Genomic DNA, 26406 nt, shown 5'->3' on the forward strand with positions numbered 1-26406 from the left:
GAAATTTGACGGCAACAAGGGCGGTCTTTGATTCAGTGCAGATACATTGAATTCGTTGAGCAAAACTGTGACAACTGGCAGATTTTTTTCCGTTGGACGGTCTGTAGGCTAGCGTATAGCGAGGGAGCCGCCATGGCAGTCGGATCATTGAGCCTCCACATCGGGATATGAAGAGGAACCGCATGTGTCCCGAATCGTCAAGAAAACGCCGCATTAACCTTTATTATCGCCCCGGATCAGCTCTCCTAACACCTGACCCTCCTTCATCTTCGTGAAATTGATTCGGCACACAGAAAGACATCGCAATTGGTTTTAATCGGGGTGGGGGGGCGGCCACAGGGAGAGGCCAGATTCATGACTATTTTAGTCGGAGACGTGTCTTCAAAAGGTCCGCTGAAAGAAACCCGGGAATACAAGGAGGAAATGCCGCTCTGATTGACCGTTGGTGGGCAGGAAAGGGTCGTTTATTAGGGGATACGTGTGAAAGAGAAAGGGGTCGCTTTCTGCCCGTCCTGTTTTAGTCATAGCGCTATTCATTTACCGTCATCCGTTTTTTGGATGAGAAGGTTCGGCGAATCGATCAGCCCAGCCGTTTAAAGCAAGTCACGGTCTCCGAGTCGAGAGAGGAATCCAAAGGGATCGGATCATGTCGGGTCGGCCCAGGACCACATCCTTCGCGGAGAGCTGCAAACCCGTGCCGCAGCCCTCGGCTTTTGGCAGCATGAAAGTCAGCAGTAAGTACACCCCTGTAATTCTCGAGCAGCCATGCCGTTTGCTGCATGCACCAGGCCCGACGAGGGTTCACGTCACACGGCCTCGCGAACCGTCTTCACGCGGACCAGGTGGGAAATGTGTCAAGCGAGCATGACGTTAGCTCCGGTTAGCCTAGCATAGCCCTGTCATATATAACTGTGTCACTGAGATTGGACGGTTCTGAGTGGCACGTACGCACATGCACGCGCGCACACACACACACACACACTGCTCGCCTAGGTGTGAGCACACGTCGTTGCCCTCTTACGCGCGGCCCCGAGGCCCGGTCAGCCTGACCAGGGTTAGCAGGCCGCGCCGGGCAGGGCCGGGCCAGAAGGAGAAGCTACGGTTGGCACAAACCCAAGTTTAAAAAATGAAGCCCTCTCCTTGCACTGCAGATCCGATGTGACCATTGTCCCCCTCGGATGCAGATTAGACCTCATAGCGGTGTTACAACACAGCACCGACCGTGTGCCTGATCGAGTTAAAGCGATAGGGCCGGTCTATTACGCAACTGTCAAAGCGGAAGGTGCCTCCCGTGGTGGACTCGTGCGAAACCGACGTGGTCCCCGGGAGGGCAGGTTCACTGATCCTCTGGGTCCGCGTCGACATCAGACGTCGCGACGACTGGAGGGAGTGTGACACCCAGCACAGTACATGAAGCCACACAGTAACACCGTGCACGACGGCTGGTTTTAGACCGGCTGCAGAGATGGAGTTGGTCCACACACGTATCTATTTTGATATCTGCTTTATATCATCTCCGCTACTATTTCAAGCATGTGGAACTCACTCACTTTCCCACCGCCTGTTAAATGTCTACTGTCCTCTGTACAAACTGGCTTCTTACTGCATTTTATCAAACTGCATGGTGTCATAGATTGCAGATAGTAGCATTCAAGTCTGGACTATATAAGATGGTGTATGGGGGTTTATCTTAACGTACTATAGCTTAAATTAATATTAGTTGTTTGAAAAAAGAGTTCATGAGAGTGTTCTGGCTTAGTGATATTAATTACTTTTATCCACTTTGTGTGTGTGTGTGTGTGTGTGTGTGTGTGTGTGTGTGTGCGTGTGTGTGTGTGTGTGTGTGTGTGGCAAATTGGGCTGTTTAAATGATGTTGAAGATGCTTCAGGGCTGTGCTGTGATTATGGTGCGTGTTATTGGGGTAAGGCTTCAGGCTCTACTATGGCATTGGGACGAGAAATGGGACCCCTGCACATGCACACACACACACAGGAAGATGCACACCCATCCCAAATCTTAATACATATCTTGCCCTGGATACGGGTGTTGAAGCGCTGGTGTGTTCATTTTGGTGTGTGATGCTCACGGTTATGCTCGAAAGGAAAATGCTCTGCAATTTAAAAAATGTTGTGTCTCTGAGTTTGCAGGTGGTGTTCAGCCCCCCTAGAGGAAATAAGTTGATTGCATAGATGTCCTTTGTGATAATCAGTCAATACATGAAGCAGCAATGATCTCTCAAACTGTATTTTTTACTGGAAATAATATGATAACTAGGACAGTAAAAGACAGTCTGCTAACGTGCAATTGTGGCTTTCCATTTCTACTTTTTTTTTTTTTTTTTCATCACAATAATCAATTGTGATCATAAAGTTGATTTATATAGGGCTACTGACTGGTGGTTTCCATTAGGTGGAGCAATTAGATCCAATAGAGAAGGGCTAGTCTGGTTAACTAATAAGAATTTGATTAAAGGTACTTGTACGTATGACTGGCACATGTTTGAGGAACGATGTATTTACTGGACGGAAGCGATTGTATTTGCTGGCTTCAAACAAAAATTAGAATTAGGTCAGTCAACCCATTTGATATAGCCCAGTGATTCTTAACCATAGGGCCGCGAGCGCCACCTAGCCGCCAAAAACTTTCTGTTTTTCACCTGTGGGCCGTGAGGGCATATTAGTTATCCACAAGAAGCTCAGTTACAACACTTGGTGGTGGTAATGCATCAGTCAGTTGTTTAACAAGCTCCAATATGCAGAAGAAGACACTCAGCCAGCCGCTAGCCCCCCAAAAACCTCTATATGTTTGTGCAAGTATAATCCTGACTTCACGAAGAAGGGCTTTGGGAACGGAGGTAACGAGGCGGAGCCCTGACCCCAGTGTAGGATAACGCTAGCCTCGCTAGCTAACGCAGCACTGAAGGCTTCAAAGCTAAGCGGTATCTAGAGACCAAACATCCGACGCTCGTGAGAAAGCTGGTGGGATTTTTCAAGCGAAAGGACAATGGGATGCAGAAAAGGTCACTGATGGGCAACGCCAAACCGTTAGCACTGTAGTTGTTCAATAATACAATTAATCCTCAAAAAACTACTTTCCTAATAATTGTGCACAGTGTATTTATTTTATTACCACATTATTTATCAAATTTCAGTTTGTTTTGAGTCTCCCTTTTTTTTTTTTTTTTTTTTTAATCTAATTATTAGTTATTTTTACACCTGACTTGAGCCTTTAAATAAGTTATTTTATTAGCTTGATTTGTTCCATGACTTGTCTGTGCAGGTTTACATCCACATGATCAATAAATGTCTTTGTCATGATCACATTGCATCATGTCATTTATTTGACAAGGTTGTTGCTTGTTTAACTGTAGGTAGTTATTGAATACAAGCCAAACCAAGAGTGAGATCAATTAGTTAATAAACCAATACAGTGTTAATATTTAAATAAAACCCGGGGCACTTTGTACTTGAAAAGTTGGGACCCGAGGTCAAAAAGGTTAAGAACCCCTGATGTAGCCTACCCCATTATCATAAATGATCATCCAAGACAATGGAAAGCATCAAGTCTTCACTTTGATAAATTTGAACCAGAAACAGTTCAAATGATTAATAGACTATGAAAATAATTTCGGTCAATGCATTAATAGTTTCAGCTTGACTCAAACGAAGTGTAGGGGTCACTTTTGTAAGAATACAGATTTTCCTGCAAACAAGTGACTGCAGAAACTCATAGACTTAAAAAAAAGAAATCGGATAAGTCATTCATAGAAACACATTTTGCAATTTCAGCTGTGTCATGATTGTACTTTGGATTACATTTATATAACGCCATGTCACCTTGTTATTATCTACCTGGACTAGTTTTCTCTTGCAGTATGTCATCCACCATCACTCTGACCACCTCCATCCATTGGGAGACATATCACCTCCAGTCATGTGTGTGAATAATTTAGCTGATTATCTCAAGCAGCTGTAGTCAGTGTGTATGATCCTGGAGAGAACACTCTTACCCCTCCTACGCAGACAGACAAGAACACACACACGCGCACACACACATACATACACACATGCATACATCCGTTTGCACACCCACATGAGCTCTCTTTGGTTTTGTTTTTTGGGGTGAGGCAGCTGGCCAAGAACAATGAGCGGCCTGTTTAGCATTTCAAAGCTGCAGCTCTCTCCCACTATCCTTCTTTCCCTATTTTAATCCCCTTTCCACTCTGTCCCCGTTTCTCGTTTTGCAAGTGATGACGGAAACAAAATGTACCAATTATACTCTTTTTATTCCAAATGAAACAGAAAGCAATTTGCGGGCAAGACAAGAACCAGCAGACTCCCTCGCAGGTTTTAAAAGACAGCTGATCTTTGATGGATGGAGACATGAGTAGACGATCTGTCGGGTGTAGTCGGTGTGGTGGCAGGCCTGGGCAGCCACGACTCTGCAGGCTGCACACAACTGTGATATCTAAAATCTATCCACCCACATGGTGTCTGGTCAAACACCACCGATACCTTGATGTCTTGATCCAAGCTTTGCTTAGTCGAATGTCTATCTGTGTCAGCGGTGACATTCCTGCGGCTGGATGTTCTAGTGATGTAGGGAAGTATCTCATCAGCCTTGCGTGTGCGTGTTCCGTTTGCCCTGCAATCCAGTTGGTTCCATTCTGTGCATTTTGTAGTCTAAAAGCTTTTTAACATGTTCGGCATGCTAACGTGGTCCCAACCCAAGTGAGTAAGTGCATTTTTAAATGATTGCTAGTGATATGATAGTATCAGCCTCAGTGTTTGAAGTCACAGTGCATGTGATATAATTTATGGCCAAACAGTTGATACATGCTGTATAAAGGATTGTATGTGGTTGCCAAATTTCCGAGAGGAATGTACACGTCAACAGTTTGGCAGGTGCACATTCTGTGACATACACTCATAGTGATTCGACATGAATGGTGGGAAAATGGTCCCTCATGCAGTAAATATATGAATAATGTTACCACTACAATCGGATCGTGTCTTGTAGATTAACAATGCAAATTATTCCCCCTATAGTACTTGGAAAGTGGGTGGCCCGTGTAAGAGGATTCAAGTATTAAATCGTTGATTTATTTGTTTGGTTTCCTGTCAGAGGAAATGCATACGTGTATATAAGGGGGAAAAATGCACCCATACAATTAATGGTCCTCTGGATATGAATAAAAAGTGTTATCTTGTTCAGATTGCAGAGTATCTGTCTTTGAGTTGCTACAAATACATTTGTAAGAGATCCTATAAGGCGGGTGTCAATGTCCAGGCATTTTCTTTAATATACAGTCACCATGTCCTACTTACATATTGTAGGGTGGGCAAACTATGCATACCAAAAAGTCTTCTACTTCTACGAGCAACACATTTATGGGCTCAAATGAGGCCCAGTCAAATCTTGAGTTTGTGAAATTATGTGCAGAAGTCATTTCAAAGGCTGCGACTGTATATCACCCAGGTGAACCTTTAGTGAAAAAATGCTGCACGTAAAATTCAAGTTCGAAGATGTGTAGAAATGATTTGTAGTCGGTAGTATGTCAAATGCATTTTGTGTTAGGAAAATGCACCCCTTTTGACGACAAATACTTGTGTTGATAAGTTGGCATCGAACGTTTGATCTTCTCACAGTGATTTAATTCAGCATTTTTGGTCATTTCATTTTAGGCTATCTGCATTTCGACAAACACAGATTAATCCGGTAACTTTGAATGATAAACCAGGCCCACACGTGTCCAGCAATCGCTCAACGGTGGTGTTTTTCCGGCCCCCATTGAGTACACATGTTGTGGTTTGGTGACCTGAATTGGCTATTGGTGCCTCTGGCTAAAAGTCACAGCAGCTGTCTCTCCTGTGTCACTTATGTAGCTGAGTGATTCCGCGCATGAACATGAAATCATGCACTGTAATTTGTCACACTAGCAATTTTTTTCTCGTGGCAGGCTAATTGACAAATTAATTATGGCAATGCTGCAAGCACATGTTTTAAGGTGTTTGTGTTTTTCTCTGTTGAGGCTGCGAGTTACATTTTTCTTTCAGTATATTTGGAGCCAAAGCTATATATATTTATTTAACAATTCAGTTTCCATATGGTTCATTTGGGCATAATTTAGTTTGATGAAAAGGTGCTTCTTGGTTGAAACAAGTCCAATTACATTTAAAATAAAAAATCTTCATTGATTGTCATTGTGACAATTTTCTACCGGTATAAAATGGAGAGAACTCTGTGAAAAAACAAAAGTGTTTATGTGCTGTATCAGATTAGTGTGTGAGAGTTTGTGCTTCCAATCGGTGACGTGAAAATGCAAGAAAATCAATTGCACTCTGATTGCTTGGTCATTCCTCGTTTGCGTCAGTGTGAGATCTCACTGAGTTGTATTTGTGTGCGTGTCAGCACAGTATGTGTGTGTGTGTGTGTGAGAGTGTGTCTCTCTCTGTCTATTTCTGTCGTTACAGAATCCGTCTTCAGTTTCTCTTTCCTGGAGAGTGACGGTCTGTTGGTTTCTCAGACCTTTTTCCTCTCTTCCCCCTCCATTCCCTTTCCTTTGATCATAACCACATCGTCAGTGATTGAACTACTCCATGGTCACACAGTGGACCATGGAGGCGTCATTTTCTTTCTTTCTTTTTTCAGTGAGCGAGTGAGTGTGAGAGAGAGAGAGTGAGTGAGTGAGTAAAAATCAATAACCCTGTTGGAAAATAAGTCCAGCAAGCCCATGAAAAATGAACCAGTGCACCTCTGGACTGTGTTACCGTCTCAGTCAAAGCGCTGACTCTCTGGTGTTAAAATAATTCACGCTACGGCGGGTTAATTAACCTAATCACTTTGTTAATTTGCAAGCTCGGACACAATCTCACTGGAAGTTACCAGAAGTTGGCGTTAGATGGTCAGCACCTCCTCTTATGGCCTGCCAGTGTCCTCCACCTGGAGCTGGTTTGCTACCACAGCATGCTGCACAGAGTTTCTATTAAGTAACACCATGATCTGGAACAGTCACGGTTATTAAGCAGCGCTAATCCACCCAGCAACCTGATTTTGTATCCACTGTGAGCTGTTTACAAAGGACATTCTTGGCAACTCAAAACAAATCTAAATTTAGACACGTTTCACAATTCCATTCACAAAAATATGATTTTAGGTGCGTGGGTGTTTTGGCTCAAATGCAACCTTTCTCTGCTGCTGCTGCTGGTGTGAAAGGGGAATATGCTAATAAGACCAGTAATTCCGAGGGTGGAGTAGGTGTTGCGGTAGGATTTGGTTGCTTAGCTTGTGCAAAAGTTCCGATGGTTAATTTGAGAGCTTGACAGATATAGAAGCATGCGACGCACTCTCTTTTCTGGTTGTCCTTTAACTGCCAGCTAATGTGAATTTTGCTCCTTGACACTTCTGTGGAGAGGGTAAGGGGGAGGCAGAGGAAGAGAACCACTTAACCAGGAAAAGGCTTCCATGCCGGGATCTCAGGGGAGCAGAGCTGGCCCTGACTGACAAGAGAGGAACACATAAAGGGGAGGAGGGGCATGTGAAAGCAGCTTCCAGTCTATTGTGCATTAGCATCATATACAGTCTTATTAGCTCATGACTTTTCACTGATAATTATCCTGGGTATTTCGTTGGTCTGCCTGTACAATGTGGTCGGTGAGTCCGTCCGAGGAGCTTGATGGCACTCTCATACGTCTGATTGTTTCCGCCGAGGTATTTCTTCTTTAATGTCTTTCCACTCAAAGTACACCGACACACTGCAAACAAATGTCATGTTCAAGAGACAAATCTTTTGAGCTTGGGCACTCTATTGGAGCTCAGCAATGATTCACACTCAGTCAGTCAGCTGGGAGCTGATCAGTACAAGCATAGCTGTTGACCGCAAACAAGTACTGCTGGAACAAAACAAATAGGAGCGGGGGGTAAACTGTCTGTGGCTCAAGAATGAGGCCGTTTCTCTCAGCCAAGACTTTTCAGCGATAATTCAGCCTGCGAGAGCAAATGATGAGTTTGTTTTGTATGTAAATGAAACATCTTTAAAAAAATTTTAATTGTAATTTTTTCACTATTGCTTGACATTCACAAAGCTTCACATTATCTTCGCTGTCTGTCTCTAATGTCAGTTTGTGCTCTATCCCGTACCGTTAAGACTACTCTTAGATGTACAGTGCACCATTTGTGCATATCACTGCTTGTCGTGAGCATCTGCATTTCATCCTTCTCTCTCTAGGAGATAAAGATGGCAGCAAGGTAACGACAGTCGTGGCCACCCCGGGCCAAGGCCCCGACCGGCCACAGGAGGTGAGCTACACGGACACGAAGGTCATTGGCAACGGCTCGTTTGGCGTCGTCTACCAGGCTAAACTCTGCGACTCCGGAGAGATGGTGGCCATCAAGAAAGTCCTGCAAGACAAGAGGTTTAAGGTAACACACACACACACACACACACACACACACACACACACACACACACACACACACACACACACACACACACACACACACACACACACACACACAGTATCGCTCAGCTTACGCAACTCTCTCACTTGTCAGCAAAACGCTTGAGGATGAACAAAAGCAGCATTTAGAAATGAGCATACCACTCGTACTTTCTTTCTTCTTAACGACGTAACGTGTAATGAATGTGACTAAGAGTATAACTGTGAAAGAGACATGGATGCAGTGATCCTTCACAAGAACACAGAGATCAGCGCAGCTGTGAACAAAGGCAAAACTCCTTAGCGTTTTGCTATTTGACACATCCTTGCTTTGATGCGTGTATTTTCTCGCAGGAAGCTTGTGCGTCTGGTCGTGGTGGGAGAATTTGTTCTTCTTCCCACAAACAAACTTGAACCTAGTAACAGTCATCAGTCATCTCATAATAGTCATCCGTCAAGCTTAGCTCAGTTGCCACCGTGGAAATGTCATATTTCCGTCCACGCAGAGCTCTGCTGGATTTCCTTCTGTGCTCTGAATAGATTTGACTGATGGCTTGTTGTTCCTCGGCTGGGGCGACATTGTCTGTGCTCCCTTTACTCTTTGGCTGGGGTGGGGGCCTCCGTGTCCCTGCTGCTAGCTTTCCAGCTCACAGATAAAAGACCTGAGACTGCCAAGCCTGCAGGGCAGCTGTTAAGATTCTCATTAAGTTTATAGTCTTCAGAGCTGAGGGTAGTGGCTGCACAGTGCCTGCAACAGTCATTTAATTGTTTTCGTTGGTAATACTGCATAAATGCTCAACACAATGCTCAAGGTTATATTATGAGAGTAGCCAACAATCGTTTATATAATTGGGGTGGACAAATAATGAGTAAAACATCTCACTCTATTACACTATAATTTGACAGCACCACAAACCCTTTAAAACGGTTTCTACAAATAATTATATAATTTTATATATATATATATAGATATATATATCTATATATATATATATATATATATATCCTTGATAAAGATGAGATCTGTTGCTGTATAAGACTATTCATTTTAGGTAGCTGTACCTAATACACTGCCAATTCTGTATGGGTTCTGTTATATCTCACTTTCTATGCATTTCTAAAAACTTTTGTGGTAATTAAAGGAAGCGGGTTTCTCCTTTTTGATATCAACAAAAACGTTATGTGCTCGAGGCAACAGTGTGTCAACATTTGTCCAGGGAGATTTTAAAGGAATCTCATGCATAGGGAGGAAAACCCCCCGCAAAAACAAAGATGTTTATGAATGTTATGTCCAGGGTCACGTTGATCCCTTCTATACACGCAACACTTAAGGTTGTTGCGTCTATATCCCACATTCTCTGGCTTTCACAGACCAAGGCACAGCATATAAAGCCAAAGTACACAGTTAAGATGATGCAATACAATGTGTGGTTTATAATCTTTTCCATATGTGTGCTGTAAAACCTGCACACTCTGGCTCTGGGTTCATTTAAACCTTTTGTAATTATAATAGAGGAGATTAGACATTGGTAAGAGGCACCTTTTTTAGGGATGTGTTTGATAGTTTGGGAAATAGTATTTCTCACTGAGAGTTGGATGAGGGGATTGATGCCACTCGTGTGTAGGGTTGGGTACCGAAAACCGGTGCCACTATGCGACCGGTACCTACCGAAACGCAACGCAGATTTCGGTGCTTCCTTTCGGTGCCTGAGCTGCACAGTCTCTAGAGAGGGAAAAGACTCCCGAACTGTAAACTCTAAGCTTCCTGCTAGAAACATCTGTTTCACTAATGGAAGTCAACGTCAGAGCAGAGAAACCGCAGCTGACCGGCAAGAACACCGGCTGAGAAACACTCCAAGCCGCGACACTAAGTGATATTATTAGGAGACGTGTTTGTTCCTCGGTTGCTCCGTCTGGTTCAGAAAAGCTCTCCAAGTCGATGTTAATGATGACGTGTAGTCCAGTAAAGCAGCAGATGCACACGTTCCCTATCAGGCCACCTGATGCTTTTTGTCTGCAAAATAATTGCCTTTGCAATACAAAAGTATCGGTTCAGACACCGGTATCGTTTTAAAAGTATCGTTTTAGCACCGGTATCGGAAGAAGAAAAAAACGATACCCATCCCTACTCGTGTTTACAGTATTTATGAAGCTGCAGCCACTAGCTTAGCTTAGCACAAAGACTAAGCTATCTCGGTACTATAGCTTTATAGTACTACTATTTCCCTGTCTTTGTGTGAGAGGACAAGAACAGTGAAGGCAGGACAAGCTTAGGTGTCCCTGGTTTTCTCCTGGACTGCCAACCTCCAGCTCCCGTGAGTTTAGTCAAAGTTGAGTCAGATGTTTTTGCACTTTAACGTTTTCACCGCACGACGGTTGAGTTGAGCCGACCGGTTGAGCTAAATACTTCAGCAGCTCCGTGCCCCAGGTTTAACCTTTTTTGGAGAATCAGCACATTTTTCAGCAGGTGCTAGTCCTTCGCTATCCAAAACCAGACGAGATAAATGATGTCCCTTCATAGTGTCGACCATCTGTCACAAAATCCACATGTGTTCTGTGACTCTGCATGCTGGCCATGATCAAGTCGTATCCTGCTTTTCCTAGCCTGTGATTAGCACATTGCATCTTGACACAATGTTCAGCTAAAGGTCAGTCCCGTTGTTTTCTTCTTTTAGTTTAAAAGCAGAGCCTCTACCTCAGCCGTCTTTCTCCGTCTGCCCCCTTTTCTGTCTCATTGCTTCTACTCGCCGGTCGGTTCTTCAGTGAACAGTTTATGAAAAATGAAGCAACAGAGCGTTAAGATTCCTCACATGACCACCAGCACGCGCCAGTACGAGTGTGTAACCCCCCAACACACGCAGACCTGTGTTGCATTTTCTTCTTATTCCTTCTCCTTTTCAAAAGTTTTCGAACTACACTTCTGTTTTTTTTGTTGTCTGATGTGGTGTTCATCTGTGAAGTGAGCCTGGGTGTGAATACTTTATTTTCGCTCACTAGCACGCACATACACACAAGTCAAACAGGGTAATCAAGTAAATTCACGGGCGACCGTGGCGCAGTGGTGAGCAGGGTCATACTCCAATCAGAGGGTCGGCGGTTCGATCGCCAGCTCTGCCAGCCTGTGTCAATGTGTCCTTGAGCAAGACACTTAACCCTAAATTGCTCACGTAGTTGCGCCGACGGTGTATGAATGTTAGATAGTCCTGATGTGGCACCTTGCATGGTAGCTCCTCATCAGTGGGTGAATGATTCCTATGTAAAGCATCTTTGAGTATTCAGAAAAGCGCTATATAAATCAAAGAATTATTATTATAAATAGGTTCTATGTTAGGATTTAGATGATGAATATGTGAGGCAATCTTGGTGGGCTTACAATATACTCTTGGTGCATTATGGGATAGGTCCTCCTCCACTCCCATCAGAGGGATCCTATATCCGCACGCACGCACGTCTGGGGTTAATGACACGTACACATCATTGTTAAAGGATTAATCTTGGGATTTTCTGTATTTTTTTTTTCTTTTCTTTTTTTTTCTTCTTTCTTTTCATTGTATTTGTGACTAACAAGTATTGTTTTGTCATTGACAGCCTGCTATAGCTTTCCCTACGCGTCATATTGTTCTCCAAAAACTAAATGCATCATTGAGCTACATTGTTTCAGGGGGTGACATGTTTCATTACAATGATGGACACTGTCCCACATACACCACCCTGCTACTATTACAGCTACACTACCCTGTGACTATTCACTGGAGACATTGTGTATTAATCCGCAGCTTTTCCCAATAAATGCACAATTTACATTTTGTTTTAACTTTGACTAATTTACGTATTTGTGATCCCTTTTTTAAAGAGTGAAGCGCTCTACCTCAGGCAGGCTCGGGAAAGCAAGGTGCTTAGAGACGGACTTAAGGTCTGGTTGACAGGACTGACTAATTAACTAGTTTATAAGCTGTGTCTGTGCCTTCAGTTTAATTTAACCTTAATACGAGTATGAACAGCACATACAGTAGGTCACCAAATATCTCTGAGATGACCAATCACATTGTTGGTTTTTTTTTTGTCAGCCCCAAAGAAAAATCTAGAATAATGCGGGCCTTATCCTTTTAGGTTTGATACACTGTGGGTTAAATAATAAATAACCTCGATAAGCTGTTACCAAAGCAGAACAGTACAACTCTGTGGGTGTGTCTTTGCTCTTAATCTTTTTAGAAAATGAATGTGGTTTTGTCTAGCAGTAAATATCAGCACCTCTCGCAACTTGAAATTGAGGTATTCTCTCTTTTTCTCTCCATCTGTCTCTGTCTGCTCGCTGGTGCTGCTGACACACTGGAGGATGACAGGTCAGCAGGAATGACTGCAGTATAGCTGGAGCTGGGCAGGGCTGCTAAACAGCCTGTCTGCGCCTCCTCCATATGGTACCATCTTTCTCACATACAACACAGGCACACACACAGGCACACCCTTAAACCCTCCCACTATGCCACTGCAAGAAGACAGGGGCGTTGCCTGCAGTGCACGATGGCTGCTCCGTGACCAGCAAGGGGTGTGTGTGTGTGTGTGTGTGTGTGTGTGTGTGTGTGTGTGTGTGTGTGTGTGTGTGTGTGTGTGTGTGTGTGAGGAGGGGACTGTGGGAACCATTTGTTTCTGCCTATAAGTGAATTAGACTGCAGTGATTACCAGTCCATTGAGCTGGAAGATGATGCTGCTGCTGAGATGATGAGGTCTTGCTTTAGTGGACAGACGACTCACTCTGCTCTGTTAAAAAATGAATGAGAGAGAATTAAATCCTCATAAAGTGGCATAAAAGTGTGAAAGGAAAGCAGCGTATTGCCCTGCGCCAGTCAGCATGCCCCTGATCCACATGACGGGATTAGTCACCCAGTCAGTCAGCTAGCACAGCTTTTTACTATGATTTTGTCATTATTCAGACAATCAGCTAGCCGGCTCATCAGGCAGCTTCTCAATGTACTGTATGTCTCAAAGCTGTAGAGAATAAACATTTAGCCAATTCATTGTTTTGCTTTTCCTATCTTACATTCTAAAAACCCAATTTCAAGACATCACCTTGGACTCTGGTAACTTGTGATGATATTTTAATTATATTTTAACATTTTATTATTTTAAGGTCCCAACTATCGAGTTAGTTATCTTGAATTGTTCCATTTACAAAATGCTAGATAGTGGTGCAAAATGTACTAAAGCCCAAGGTGACATCTTCAAATGTCAAAACAGCCCATAATTAAACTATAAAACAAGACTAAAAACAAATATTTACTAGAGGCTAGGACTAGGCCTGAAAAATGAGTTAAACAATGAACTGATGATCAAAAGATATACATAGATGAAATAATTGTTTGAGACAACTATTAGTACTGATTCTAGAAATGTGTCTCACTTTGACCCAAAGCTACAATTTGTTACTGACATTTTACATTTATTTTGTCTAGTTTTGGGGTAAAAGGAGAACGACTGAAAACCCATAACTGAATGAGAAGCCACTGAAGTGACTGACCAAAATCCCAACTCGTGTTCACCAGTACAGGTCCAACCTGTGTGCGATTCTTTTACACCAAACCTGAAGCCTGTGTTTACTGTAAGAGAGGATCAGACGGTGTATCAGGTCACTGCCTGCTCTGGGGTCAGCTAGTTAATCGCACCCTTTTCCTCCCAGAAACCCACACACTGTCCCAGGTGGATTTGTTGGTTTGAGGAGGCCATACAGTTGGTCAGTAAGATTATTTCTCAGCTTCTTAATGAATCAGTTATCTCTTTGTTGCATTATTTCATCAGCCAATTAGCTTGGAATTCTGTTTTTCAACTAGTGACTTAGTCGGTGAGCTACTGGCTAGTCACTCTGTCAGAGGTTTCTCAATCGATGTCGGCTATAAGCTGATTACTTATTGGTGATGTACATTATTTGTATTCTGCAATTCATTGTGTACCTTCATAATAATATAAAATACCAAATATAAAAAACCTGGAAATGATCATTTCATAATATAGGGATTTAACTTTTATGCAAATAAGAGGGACAAGCAAGGATTCATTTGATGTAAATCCCACATTCTGACATCCTGGCTGTAATAATATCATATTCAGAATACTAGTATGCAAGTCATTGCAGTTGGTGTGGGTGCTTCATGCAGTTATAGTACAACAATCAATAGTACAAAACCCACTCATTCTACTATTTGAGCTGCTCATGACGTCAAAAACAAAAGCCAAACTGTTATGTAGTAACTGTGTTACTCTGACACAATCTGATTCTGACAATTCTCTCTTCACTTTCTGGAGTGGAGTCCAAATGTTACACAAGCACTAGATCAAGTCAACACTCGACCAGGGTCCAATGCTTCCATCTTGTTCTCGTGGCCCTGGGAGGGCCTGTAACCCGCCATCACACTACAGGCCCCAAGGCAACTGTTCCTTTGAACATATTTATTTGTCACATCTTTTTCCCAGATGTGTCCTGCTCTCGGTCTGCGTTGTGAACTTGTTTTGCTTTCGAGGTGCTTTTTCTCTTAAATTGTTGCTTTCTTTGTTGAGAACAGGGAACATGCCACACGGTACATAATTGTGTCATCATGTTTCAGCCTGTGGGATTTATTCGACCGTGAAGGGATGAATGTCATTTTTTCTATTTATCAGCTATTTTTGCCACGTCCAATTTAAAATAAATAAAAACATATCTTGATTCCTGATAAAGTGGCACATTGAGTTTGTGACAGTGACGTGGCTGACAACGAGGTGATTGTTAAAACAAATTGCTTGGTTTTCTGTCCTTAGACACAGTGATGTGAAAGTTTTTTAATCACTATTCTGTATAGCCATAATGTCATTACCGTGATGGTGACACATGTCATGTCTAACTTCTATTCGGAGAAATTACCCTTTGAACTGTCCTTAATTGTACTGTGGGTCCAGTAGAAAGTGTTCAGGGTCTCAAAGTCCCACAGACCTACTTCTTGAACCATGAGCCTGAATCTTGCATGTAACGTGTCATTGATGTTTTTATTTTGTGCAGAACCGGGAGCTACAGATCATGAGGAAGTTGGACCACTGCAACATCGTCCGCTTGCGCTACTTCTTCTACTCCAGTGGAGACAAGGTCAGTTGGCTGAGTGTATCTGAGGTTTGTCTCTGGACTGCATTGTTCATTATGTTTTATACCACTCTGCAATTTAAGCGTCAATAAATAAGAATATTTCGTTGAAGTACAAGGTTTTTTTTCATCTTCAAGAGCACCGTAAGATTGCCTGGCTGGCTTACTAAGAGTTATGAAATAATTAAGCTTTATGCCACAGCTGATTTTTATTTTTTATTTTGCTTTTGTTGGCTTCTCTTCCTGTCAGCTGCACCATTTTACATCTTCCTCCTGGCCTCAATAGGGAAGTCCCTCTCTCTGCTGGCCATTGGAGGTCTCCTGGAGACTTCAAGGCTGGACTGTCATTCAACCAGCTGAAAAACAGGCAGAGGTCCATATGTTAAATATAGACACAAACCTGACAGACAAGCTGTTGGGACATACCCATGACTCTGCAGTTAGGAATGCTTCCATGTTGCACACCTACCGAGGCCAAGGAAAGCTGTGGGGGATTTTAGAAGGGAGGTGATGATGTGGGAGGAGAGACAACTGAGAGATTGGAAGAGAGCATCTATTTGCCAGACCAGAGGGTGTCTGTTTATTATAGACTCACCCTCCCCTCCCATGCACGGTCTAAGCTCCACCCAGTTCCCACCCCTCGCCTCGTGCCATGTGGTCACTGACCTCTGGTAATCTTGGCTACTTTCTTGGTATACCGACAGCTGACTTGTCTTCAAAATGACCCTGCAGCTTCCCAACATGACTTTTACATTCACAGGAATTGTTGCTTTGATAATCCACAACTTTCATCTGTTTCTTTTATTACTTTCACCTTTACACCTTTTTAAATCCCCCCCCTCCTGTCTCTCTCCTCTCATATATCCATTTCTTCTCCCTCCTCCTGTTCCCCCTCACAATATCGCTCCAAGCTAATTATGGAGACTGGCACTGTGTTGTTGGTATGGGGATTTACCACCCATAGAGTCTCGACTTAGAACGGAGAGGGGGAGACATAAGTAGGTAAAAGGTAAATCACCTGGATAGGGAGCTTAGCCGATAAGAGTTGCAGGCAAGTTGATGGATGGATGAATGACAGATGTTGGCAGAGGGTGAGGCAGAGATAAGATGTGATCAGGTTTTTGTCCTGATGGGACTGTTCATGCTGGATGCAGCTGTGAGCCAGTCTGACTGCTGCTACTGTAGCTGCCAATATGTGCACAGGTAGTCTTATGTAACTGCTGGCATGTGGCGTGCTTGACACACAGTGTGCTTTTGCTTTTACCCTTTAACCACTTGTATAATACTGTTCAAACAGAAGGCCACGGGTCCAAACAGCGTAGGCAGGTAGGTAAATAGTGGATTGACTTCAAAATAAGATGCCGCAAAGATAGTGCGTGTAAACTGACAGTCTCGCCCTCCGCTGTGGTTACTTCTCATAATCCCATCTGTGTTCATGCATGAAAAGGCACAATTGCTTTGAATAACTTCACTTGAGTCTCTGACACACAAACATGTATATCAGCATTCTTGCCTGCGCGCTATGAAGCTACAGGCTTCAGTTGTAACAGCCGGAAAATAAAGATCTAGGTAATATCATTCACTACATTACCATACATTGCAAATATTAATTACAAAATTCGCAAACCATTGGGGTTATGGCAGGATAAACCTTAACTAGGCCTCAGGTTAAAACACTTTTGTTTAGCCCCTGTTGACCTCCACCTGTTGACAAGTTCCAGTGAACACAACAGGCTGCAATTGGAAGCTAAATTATTTGCACCGAGATTCAGAAACCACCCAGTCAACCTTTCCTGGAAAAACACTGTCTGGCCTCAGGTTCCCTCTGTGTGTCACTGGCTATTTGATTAACTACACTTTAACAACAACAATATAATACACAATATAAGTAATATCTCTATAAAAAGGGATTTTGACATAGGGCTATATGATTGGGTAAAAATGACAATACTGTTGCAGAATATCCACAGTATGTGACTTTTGGGGCCTCTGTAGATTTGGGCTCTGAGGCAGTTGTACGCTTTGTGTCGTTGGTAATCCAACCCTCAGCTGCTTTCTGTGCTCTCTGTGTTTGTCAGCTTTGAGCCAAACTGACACGTCTTTGTTTTTCCATTTTCATCCACGGAGCTCTCCTCTTGAGGCTGGATAGACAGCCAAGCACTGCCCCGAGGCCCCAAAACCTCAGGGTTCACCAGATTTACTGTGTGGTGATTATGTTGCGGTAATTTATGGCCCTGTCTCAAAATATATGTTAAAACCTAGTTTCAAATCCTTTCAGTTTATATTGTTTATTACATGCTGCTTACTTCTAAATAAATGTATATAAACTCAAAGTGTATGGCAATGCCAGTGCCTAACATACAGTACAGTATGTGGACGTGTCTACTTTATTCTTAGATCTGAAGTCTTCATTAGTGTGCGTCAAAATAAGTAAAATTTCCTCACCAGATGCCCGCCTACTTCTTTCTGTGTCTGAGTTCCTTGAACCAGGCATCAGCTCTTGGATGAGGTTCATCTGGTTCTTTGTTCGTTAAATCTATTTGCACATTCGTTTGGGATGTTGACGGACGAGACACACTTTTTACCCCACAGTCAAACAACTTAATGTGCCTCATATTGTCTCAGACGGATGCCTGGGTGCACGCTAGTAAATCAGTTTCTGACTGTAACAGCAATCTTTAAATATCACAAATGCATCAAAAAGTACAAAGTTATTCATTTCGCGGTACATGTGTTACTGCTTGCTGTTACTATGTATAAAGTAGTTGCCACTAATGGCAACCAAAAACCAAGACTCAATTGCCAATTTCTCAAAATGGTTACCAATGGCTACCTGTCAACTGTTACTGTCGAGCCTTTCTTTAGTGTAATTAAATATAATCATATGAATGTATGTGTTTTGTCGAACTGATTTGTTTTGTGTGGCAAACACACTCTAAGCACATGATCTGGAGGCCCACGTGCTAATATGAGCTGCGCTTTCGTAAACTGACACGTACACTGTATATTACGACACAGCTTCCATCAATTCCCTTCTCTTACACAATGTAGCATGATGTGTTTGTTGTTGGTTTGTAGCTGAGACAGGTGCAAGCAGATTTTCTCAGCAAATTGGAGGCTGAATTATTTAGCCGGGAGTGAACAAGGAGCCAATCATATCCCCTCCTGGCGAACCATCTGGGAACGAGCCAAGGAAGTGGCTTTGTGGTGAGGCAGGAAGTGAGTCATCGCTGTTGCTAGGCTAAATATAGCTTTGACGGCGCTAGCAGGAGGCGGAGGGGGCCTTGTAGCCTTGTAGTCACAAATGTTATCAATGGGAGTTTTCTAGTGGGTGCACTGCACTCACGCACACACATGGCATTGAGAGAGACACACATACGCAGAGAGTGTTAGTTGGAGGGTGATGCCAGTGGCCGATGAGTGTGTAAGCGAAGTTACCCGTGTCTGAGCGCTGTTCGGGAAATGCTGCTCATCATCCCTGATATCTGCAACCGTCTCCTTGTCCTCCTGACCCGGTATTTCATTCAGTCACCATATAGCCGTGTCTAATTGTCTGAGTAGGCGTGGGAGAGCGCAGTCAGTACAAAGCAGGGCATTGAGCTGACAGAAGTGTACCACCGGGTCTGTCTGGGAGCTCTTCACAGGACCAGCTCGTACATCGTGCTTTGCAGACCTGCCAGATCTGTCTTCCAACACTGCAAAAAGATGGGGTTGAACACAGCTCAAAGACCAATATAGGAGGGAGAGAATGATTGAATTAATTCAAGTTGGAAGCCCTGTCTTATTACCTCGGGGCAGTATGTCTCACAGGTGTGTTTAACACTGGTCAACAGGGAAGGTCACTTCTGGCGACGGTGTGGTGATTCCAAAGGGTGTGAACAATTTTTTATTTTATTTTTAAGTGCCCGCTGAGTGCCCGCTTTGTGAGTAATCGGTAGAAACCAATAGACTGGACTGAGTGTCACAGACAGAGCAGGAAGGTCAGACAACATTGAGAACCATTGTTGGTTTTGGTATTTAAATGGGATCATAATGCCAGACTTATCTGTGAAGGAAACGTATAAAGTCACTCATTCTGCAGAATAGTCTGCAGTCCATCGATTCAGCCTGTTGCTGCGGTGTATTTGTCCCATCACCCAACTCTTAATCAGGCCAAAGTGTGTCACTTTAAGGCTTGAATGTTCCCCGAACAAACCACCAGGGACAGAGAGGCTGTGAACGAGTATATATTCCTGTGTTCCTATAATGTGTTTTGTATCTAAAAATTAGTTTAATTTCCGTGTGTGATTTTACTTTTAGGTCTCAAACAATGGACTCGCAAGAAACTCCAAATGGCTCGTTGCTGGCAAACTCTTGTCAGAATCAAAGGAGAAGGAACGTGTTAGAATAGTTGGGTGGAGAAACTTCAGATGCAGCATTCTTTCAGGGTCAGTGTGCTCCAAAGTTTAACGACCCACAGTTCAGCCCTGCAATGCAGGCCTCCTCCAGGCAGGAAATGATATCATTGTCTGCGGCCACTGTTGGAGCACAGGCCGTTATGACGCATGGTTGTGTGTTTCCTGCCCTCGAAGGACGAGTCCTATACAATGAATCCCCAGTTAGACTGAAAAAAAGGAAGAAATCAGTTACATCAGCTCACAAATGGCTTTTTTTCAGCAGGGAAAGATGCATCATAACTGCAGACACGGAGAGGGGAAAAGGATGGGAAGAAAACCTCTGATAAATTAACATGTTTGACAGCTGACGTGGATGTGTGCATTTATAAGTCATGAATGCTATTTGTTTTTTATTTTATTTGCCTTGTTTGTAGGGATACTCAATGTAAAGGTAACTGTTTTGCAAACTATGATATATTTTTTATATATATATATATATATATATATATATATATATATTAATTATACTAATATATATTAATTATACTAATATATATATATATTAGTATAATTAATATATATTAGTATAATTAATATATATATATATATATATTAATTATACTAATCTCTGTGTGTGCATGTTTTTTCTCCTCCAACAGAAAGATGAAGTGTATCTGAATTTGGTTCTGGATTACGTTCCTGAGACTGTCTACCGAGTGGCCAGACACTACAGCCGAGCCAAGCAGACTCTGCCCATGGTTTATGTCAAGGTACATAAGTGTGTGTGTGTGTGTGTGTGTGTGTGTGTGTGTCCTTAACCATCACGAATGACGATATTATATCAAACTCCCACACAAGATGTGTTAAATATCTTATAGCATCATTTATATTTCAGTAGAGTACCGTGTATGATATAAGTATGTAATAAACCATAGGTGCTTCATTGTGTTAGTGAAATATATGTTTTGACACTTTAATTTACTTTATTAAACCTTAGGCTTCCATAAACTTGCTACACATTCCTACTGTTTGTTTTCTAAATTAGTATCTGCCCTCAAATCTACTGACTTTCCACTCAGACATGCTGTCAGCTTTTATTTGCTGAACAAATAGTGAGAATTTCAGTTCAACACGTAAGAGACTAAATTAGTTATAAGCAACATGATCTGTGATTAAACGTTTCTCGCTGACACTATTTAACTAATGAAATGCAAATGTGAAAATGAAATGTCACTATATCATCATTAGTACAACACAATATGTAGGAAGGATCTTCCTGCATGCCCTGCTCAAAGATGTTCAAATAAGTGACAACTTTTGAAAAATTCAAAGTTGTCACTTTGAATATTTCTAATCATCATTTTTTTTAAGTAAAATAATGCCCTTCCTTTAGACTTTCAGAATAAGTTAATTATATAAAGATGCCACCTGCTTTGGTTCTAGACTGTTGGTTTATCTCTACAAGGCCTTGTTGACAAGGTTCAGGAGTTTGAAGAGGCAATGCGAGACACGTTTAAACACGATGAAATGTTACGTACTTGACTGGGCTGAAATTGCTTCTGGAGTGGTTGTGTCCAGACTTTAACCCCGTTATGAAAACTGAGCTTGCCGTTTGTGTAGGCGTAACCCGTGTGTGTTTTTTCTGTGTGTAGTTGTACATGTACCAGCTGTTCAGGAGCCTGGCCTACATCCATTCTTTTGGGATCTGTCATCGGGACATCAAGCCCCAGAATCTGCTGCTAGATCCAGAGACCGCTGTGCTCAAGCTCTGCGACTTCGGCAGGTGAGACTCAGTAACTCGCTAAATGTTATGTTGAGTCAACGGTCGTCAGATTTGATTTCCTGTAGTTTAAAGAAATAATTTGACATTCTGAGAAATGCCTTTATTCGCTTTCTTCGGTGAAAACCTAACCTGGCTCTGGCTGAAGGTAACAAAATCAAATCGGCCTCCGAGCACTTCTGAAGCTCACTAAATAGCACGTTAGTATCTTGTTGCTTCCTGGAGTCTCCGCTCGCTGCCTAGCAACCTCACAGTAACGACAAGACCCCAGGAAGTCATTGCACCCAGACAACAAAAAAAGTCTGTGCATAAGCCCCAGTAACACTGCTCCATGTTGTTTTCGTGGTTAAACAAACAAGAATGTGTTAATTTGTGAGCTTTATTAGTTGTGATGGGTGAATTTCTTTACCTTGTTGGATAGAGCCATGCTAGCTTGTTCCCCTCTGTTTCCAGTCTTGATGCTAAGCCAATCACCTGATGGCAGTTGCTTCATCTTTAGCATACAGACATGAATGCAGTGTCAGTCTCCTCATCTAACGCTCAGTAATAAAGAGAAAATATCAAACTACTCCTTTTAAAGAATCTGGTCTTATGCTGAGCTAAATGATTGCTGTTAAGTGTTCACTGAAGAGTTTGAATGTGGCAAAATGTTCCTTCACTTTTATTTTTAAGCAGTCGACGGAAAATGTCACCCAGGAAATTTGAAATCATTATCTTCTAAATCTTTCTCACTTTTCTGTGTAAATCCTTATCACGAGGCTTTTATTTAGGTTCATATTTGCAGCAGAATATGGTGATGATGATTATGTGCCTTCATTTTTTTTTTTGTGCAGTGCGAAGCAGCTGGTCCGTGGGGAGCCTAATGTGTCCTACATCTGCTCTCGCTACTATCGAGCCCCTGAGCTCATCTTTGGTGCCACTGACTACACTTCCAGCATAGGTAGCCTGACTCCAGCTGTCACAGTCAACACTTTAACCCTTAACCTTTTAAAATCCAATCCCCCGCTAGGGTGGGAAGACTGAGTGATTGTTATATTAAATTGTAAATGATAGCTTGTTTTCTGAAAAAAAAAAAAAAAAAAAAAAAAAAAAAAAAGAGCCCAAAACTGCTGTATTTTGGATGTATTGAACACCATAAGTAATATACAAGTGAAATATATGGTTTGGTACATGAAAAAATTCAAATATCACAGATTCGCGCAAATGTGCCCCAATGCAAATTTTGGAGACCTCGCCTGAATTTTCTCTGTACTAAACCCTCTACCTTTATTCTGCTTCACTTTATCAAAGTCAACCTTTGCAGAGAGAATGTTCACATATTGTGCTATGATATGGGTTAGAGTTAGACCTTACAGCTGCATCATGTCAAGGAAATAATCATCCTGAATGTGCTTTTTTTTTTTTTTTTTTTCTAGGCAGACCTGAAACCTTTTCATTTTTTGCTTTGTGTTATCTTCATTTACTCTTAACCAGTAACATATAGACTGATATTTACACTTCTCACATGTGTAGCCTTTTATTGTAACACCAAAATTATTCAAATAGCCCTAGTGGTTGCAGAGATACACCCTTTTTAGTTTTTTTAATTTTCAAGGTAAGGGCCTAAAAATAAGTTGTTTTTTAAAAGAATAAAATATAGAATATTAAATGCAGACTAATCCAGAGGATTGAGGTCATCTCTGCCCTTCTTTTGCTCGTATCTGACATCTTTCGTTCCTTTCGGTGACCCGTCTTTTCCTTTTGTAGACGTGTGGTCAGCCGGCTGTGTTCTGGCAGAGCTGTTGCTAGGACAACCCATCTTCCCTGGCGACAGTGGAGTGGATCAATTGGTTGAAATTATCAAGGTAATGACTGGTGGTGACCCACAGGGTGCAGAAGTCGTCATATATGATACTAAAAGTTGTTTATTTTTCACAAGGGATGGCACATTCAAGTTATAAACCTAATGCTCTTGTTCCTGTTCTTGTCTGCCGTGTCTTTTTCTCCAGGTTCTCGGGACCCCAACCCGAGAGCAGATCCGTGAGATGAACCCCAACTACACTGAGTTCAAATTCCCCCAGATTAAGGCACATCCTTGGACTAAGGTGAGTCAACAGGTACAGGAGCCCTTTTACTTCTCTAAGATCCACCGCTGCTTCATCTCTTGTCTCCATGCTTGTTTCCAATGTACCCGCATGTTGCTCCGCATCATCCAACTTCATCACATCCCCCCAACAGAGCTGCATAAGACCCAAACAGCCCTGAGCTTTTTTGTCCCCATGAAGAATGGCTGATAAAACACAGGCTCAGTCAGCTGTCATAAACCTTGTTTTAGTATTTTAATCTCTTTTCTGTTGCACGTGAAGCGTTTTTTTTGGGGGGGGTTTTAAATCAAGAAAAAAAAAAAAAATCTTCTTTTAGTTCTTGACAAATTCTGACTCAAGGTTTTCACCCCTCAACAGTAGCATACTATGCGTTTGTATTTACATTCCAGAATAAGTATAAATGCAGCTACGTGTAAATGCATTACTTAACATTCATTTGGCTGATGCTTCTGACTGGCTGTTGAACATGTGTTGTATGTTGAACCTGTGTTGTCTCAGTCACAGCACATGTCTTGAACCAGCAAGAGTCCATCCTGCTCTGCAGTCCTTGCTCTGCGTTATCTGTCAATTTATTAAAGACCGGTTAGCCTGTTGATATCGGATACATGCGTCCCTCGCGTCATGCTCTCATCTTGGTGCATTACAAGTCACGGTGAAAATAAACAGGGTGAGAAGCAGTAAAGAGACATTCTCTATTCCTGACTCTCCCTCAGCAGTCCCACCCACAGATCTTCCATTGGATAACAGTCATCCAATAAGCAGGCAGCAGGTCTTCCTGTTGCCCTCTCAGGGGCCCTGCAGTGGTCGCTCTCTGCAACTGCGTTGAGTCAGTACTGCTGCAGCAATCAAAGCCAATCATTCATTGGTTTTTACCCCCAAAAAATAAATAATGAAATTTGACTGAGTACTACAGGCTTCATAGAAGTCACTAGAGATATTTATTTTTCATTTTCAAGTTCATTGTGTGTGTGTTTGTGTTTGTTAACAACATTGCAATTTCTTCTTTCAGTTAGACTTCATGTGGTCCCTGCTGACATCCGTATTTGTGTCTAACTGTCGTTCAGGTGTTCCGGCCGCGTACGCCTCCGGAGGCCATCGCCCTGTGCTCTCGCCTGCTGGAGTACACGCCCACGGCCCGCCTCACCCCTCTAGAGGCTTGCGCACACTCTTTCTTTGACGAGCTACGCGACCCCAACGTCAAACTGCCCAACGGGAGAGAGAAGCCCTCCCTCTTCAATTTCACCACCCAGGGTGTGCACACCAAAAAATATATTCAGTTAATTAGTGTAAAGGACTGAAGTGAACCAGCAAATATTAACATTTTGAACTAAAACTGAAGCTGTTGCATGAATACTTTTGGGGGAGAAAAGTAAATTAATAGACTATAAAAATGGTTGCAGAATTTTAATCAACTAACCATTTAATGGACTAATTGTTTCAGCTCTAAATCAGTCAAAAGGTACACGTTTGCTGTTTCTCTTTCAGAGTTATCCAGTAATCCCTCTTTGGCCTCCATACTCCTCCCTGCTCATGCCCGCAGCCAGGCAGCCGCCTCTACCCCAACCAACACCTCTGCCACCACAGGTTCGACCCACGCTTCCTCCAAAAAAAGCCCTTTTTTTTATGCAGCTTGAAAGCTCTATTTATCCGTTAGCAGCAATATAAGTCACAGCTAGTAATTCAAACTTGAAAAAGTTTGTTAACCTCTAGTGGTCAATATATTTCATTTTAAAGGTGGTGCATTAAAAAGCACTGCGGGTGTTAAACGCTGCGATGCAAGTTGCTTTTGACCAGAAAGGTGACGGCTTACCTTTTCTACAACATTGCAAAAATATATCTTTTCACACATTCATACCTGCGACTCTCCGAAAACAACCGGCAACTGTTGGTTGCTGAACAGCTCCAGTGGGGTGTTAAAGATCTTACTAATAAGCTTGGATTCAAAGTAGTAGCTGAGGAAGTAATGAGCATCACTTATTCACTTTCCCAGTCAACTATGTGGGTGCTGTAAAGGGAGACCATCACTCTTTTTGTCTCTCTGTCACGTTTGCTTTCCCTTACTCACCATTGTTTGACTTGAATGATCTTTTCCTCTTCCTGTCCACAGATGGCAGCAGCACAGAGCGAGGTCCCAGCACCACCACCGCCTCTGCCTCGGCCTCCAACTCCACCTCCTGAGCCCACAGATGACCTGCCCCGCCCCGGTCTCAGCCCCAGCCCACGGCCTCTCCATTGCCCTGGCCAGGGGGTGAGCTCCGCTCAGCTCTGCTCTGCCCTGCTCTCCTCCCTGACAGCAGCGGAGTGAGGCTGACGCTGTCCAGGTTCAACAGCTAGCCAACAGCCCCATGCCACGACCACAAACAAAGCATCCTAACCCGCCTCTTTTATCCCTGACTGGCCCTTCATCCAGCTGTTTGAACTCTACTCCATCCTCCGTCAAAGACGTCTCTCCGTGTCCTTTCAACAGGGAAGGAAAGTGCAGGGCCAGAGCTGTTGTCGACTGTACTATTGATAAAAGTACACTGTACATGTATACACAATGCTAGCCTGCTAATGTTTGTATAAGGACAATCTGTAGAAAAAGTCCTAAGCTGTTACCCTCGGCCCTCACCCTATCTGGCC

At 42.8% G+C, this 26406-nt stretch overlaps 1 protein-coding gene across 3 annotated transcripts; it reads left to right on the plus strand.

Moving 5' to 3' along the window:
* Nucleotides 1–646: 646 nt before the first annotated feature.
* On the plus strand, nt 647–25962 carry gsk3ba (glycogen synthase kinase 3 beta-a; the record flags this gene model as incomplete). 3 transcript variants are annotated; one of them, XM_079231295.1, is made up of 11 exons in its annotated part: nt 647–734; nt 8229–8422; nt 15467–15550; nt 20580–20690; nt 21573–21703; nt 22534–22640; nt 23447–23544; nt 23689–23796; nt 24849–25035; nt 25270–25368; nt 25868–25962. In XM_079231295.1, 11 exons carry the CDS (start codon nt 647–649, stop codon nt 25960–25962), a joined length of 1302 nt encoding a protein of 433 aa, XP_079087421.1. The 3 variants fall into 3 exon arrangements, with proteins under 3 accessions (XP_079087421.1, XP_079087422.1, XP_079087423.1); XM_079231296.1 differs by having other exon boundaries at nt 25892–25962; XM_079231297.1 differs by having other exon boundaries at nt 23689–23784; nt 25892–25962.
* Nucleotides 25963–26406: the final 444 nt, after the last annotated feature.

Source organism: Taurulus bubalis (assembly GCF_910589615.1).
Source record: "Taurulus bubalis genome assembly, chromosome: 15".
Lineage (NCBI taxonomy): Eukaryota > Metazoa > Chordata > Actinopteri > Perciformes > Cottidae > Taurulus > Taurulus bubalis.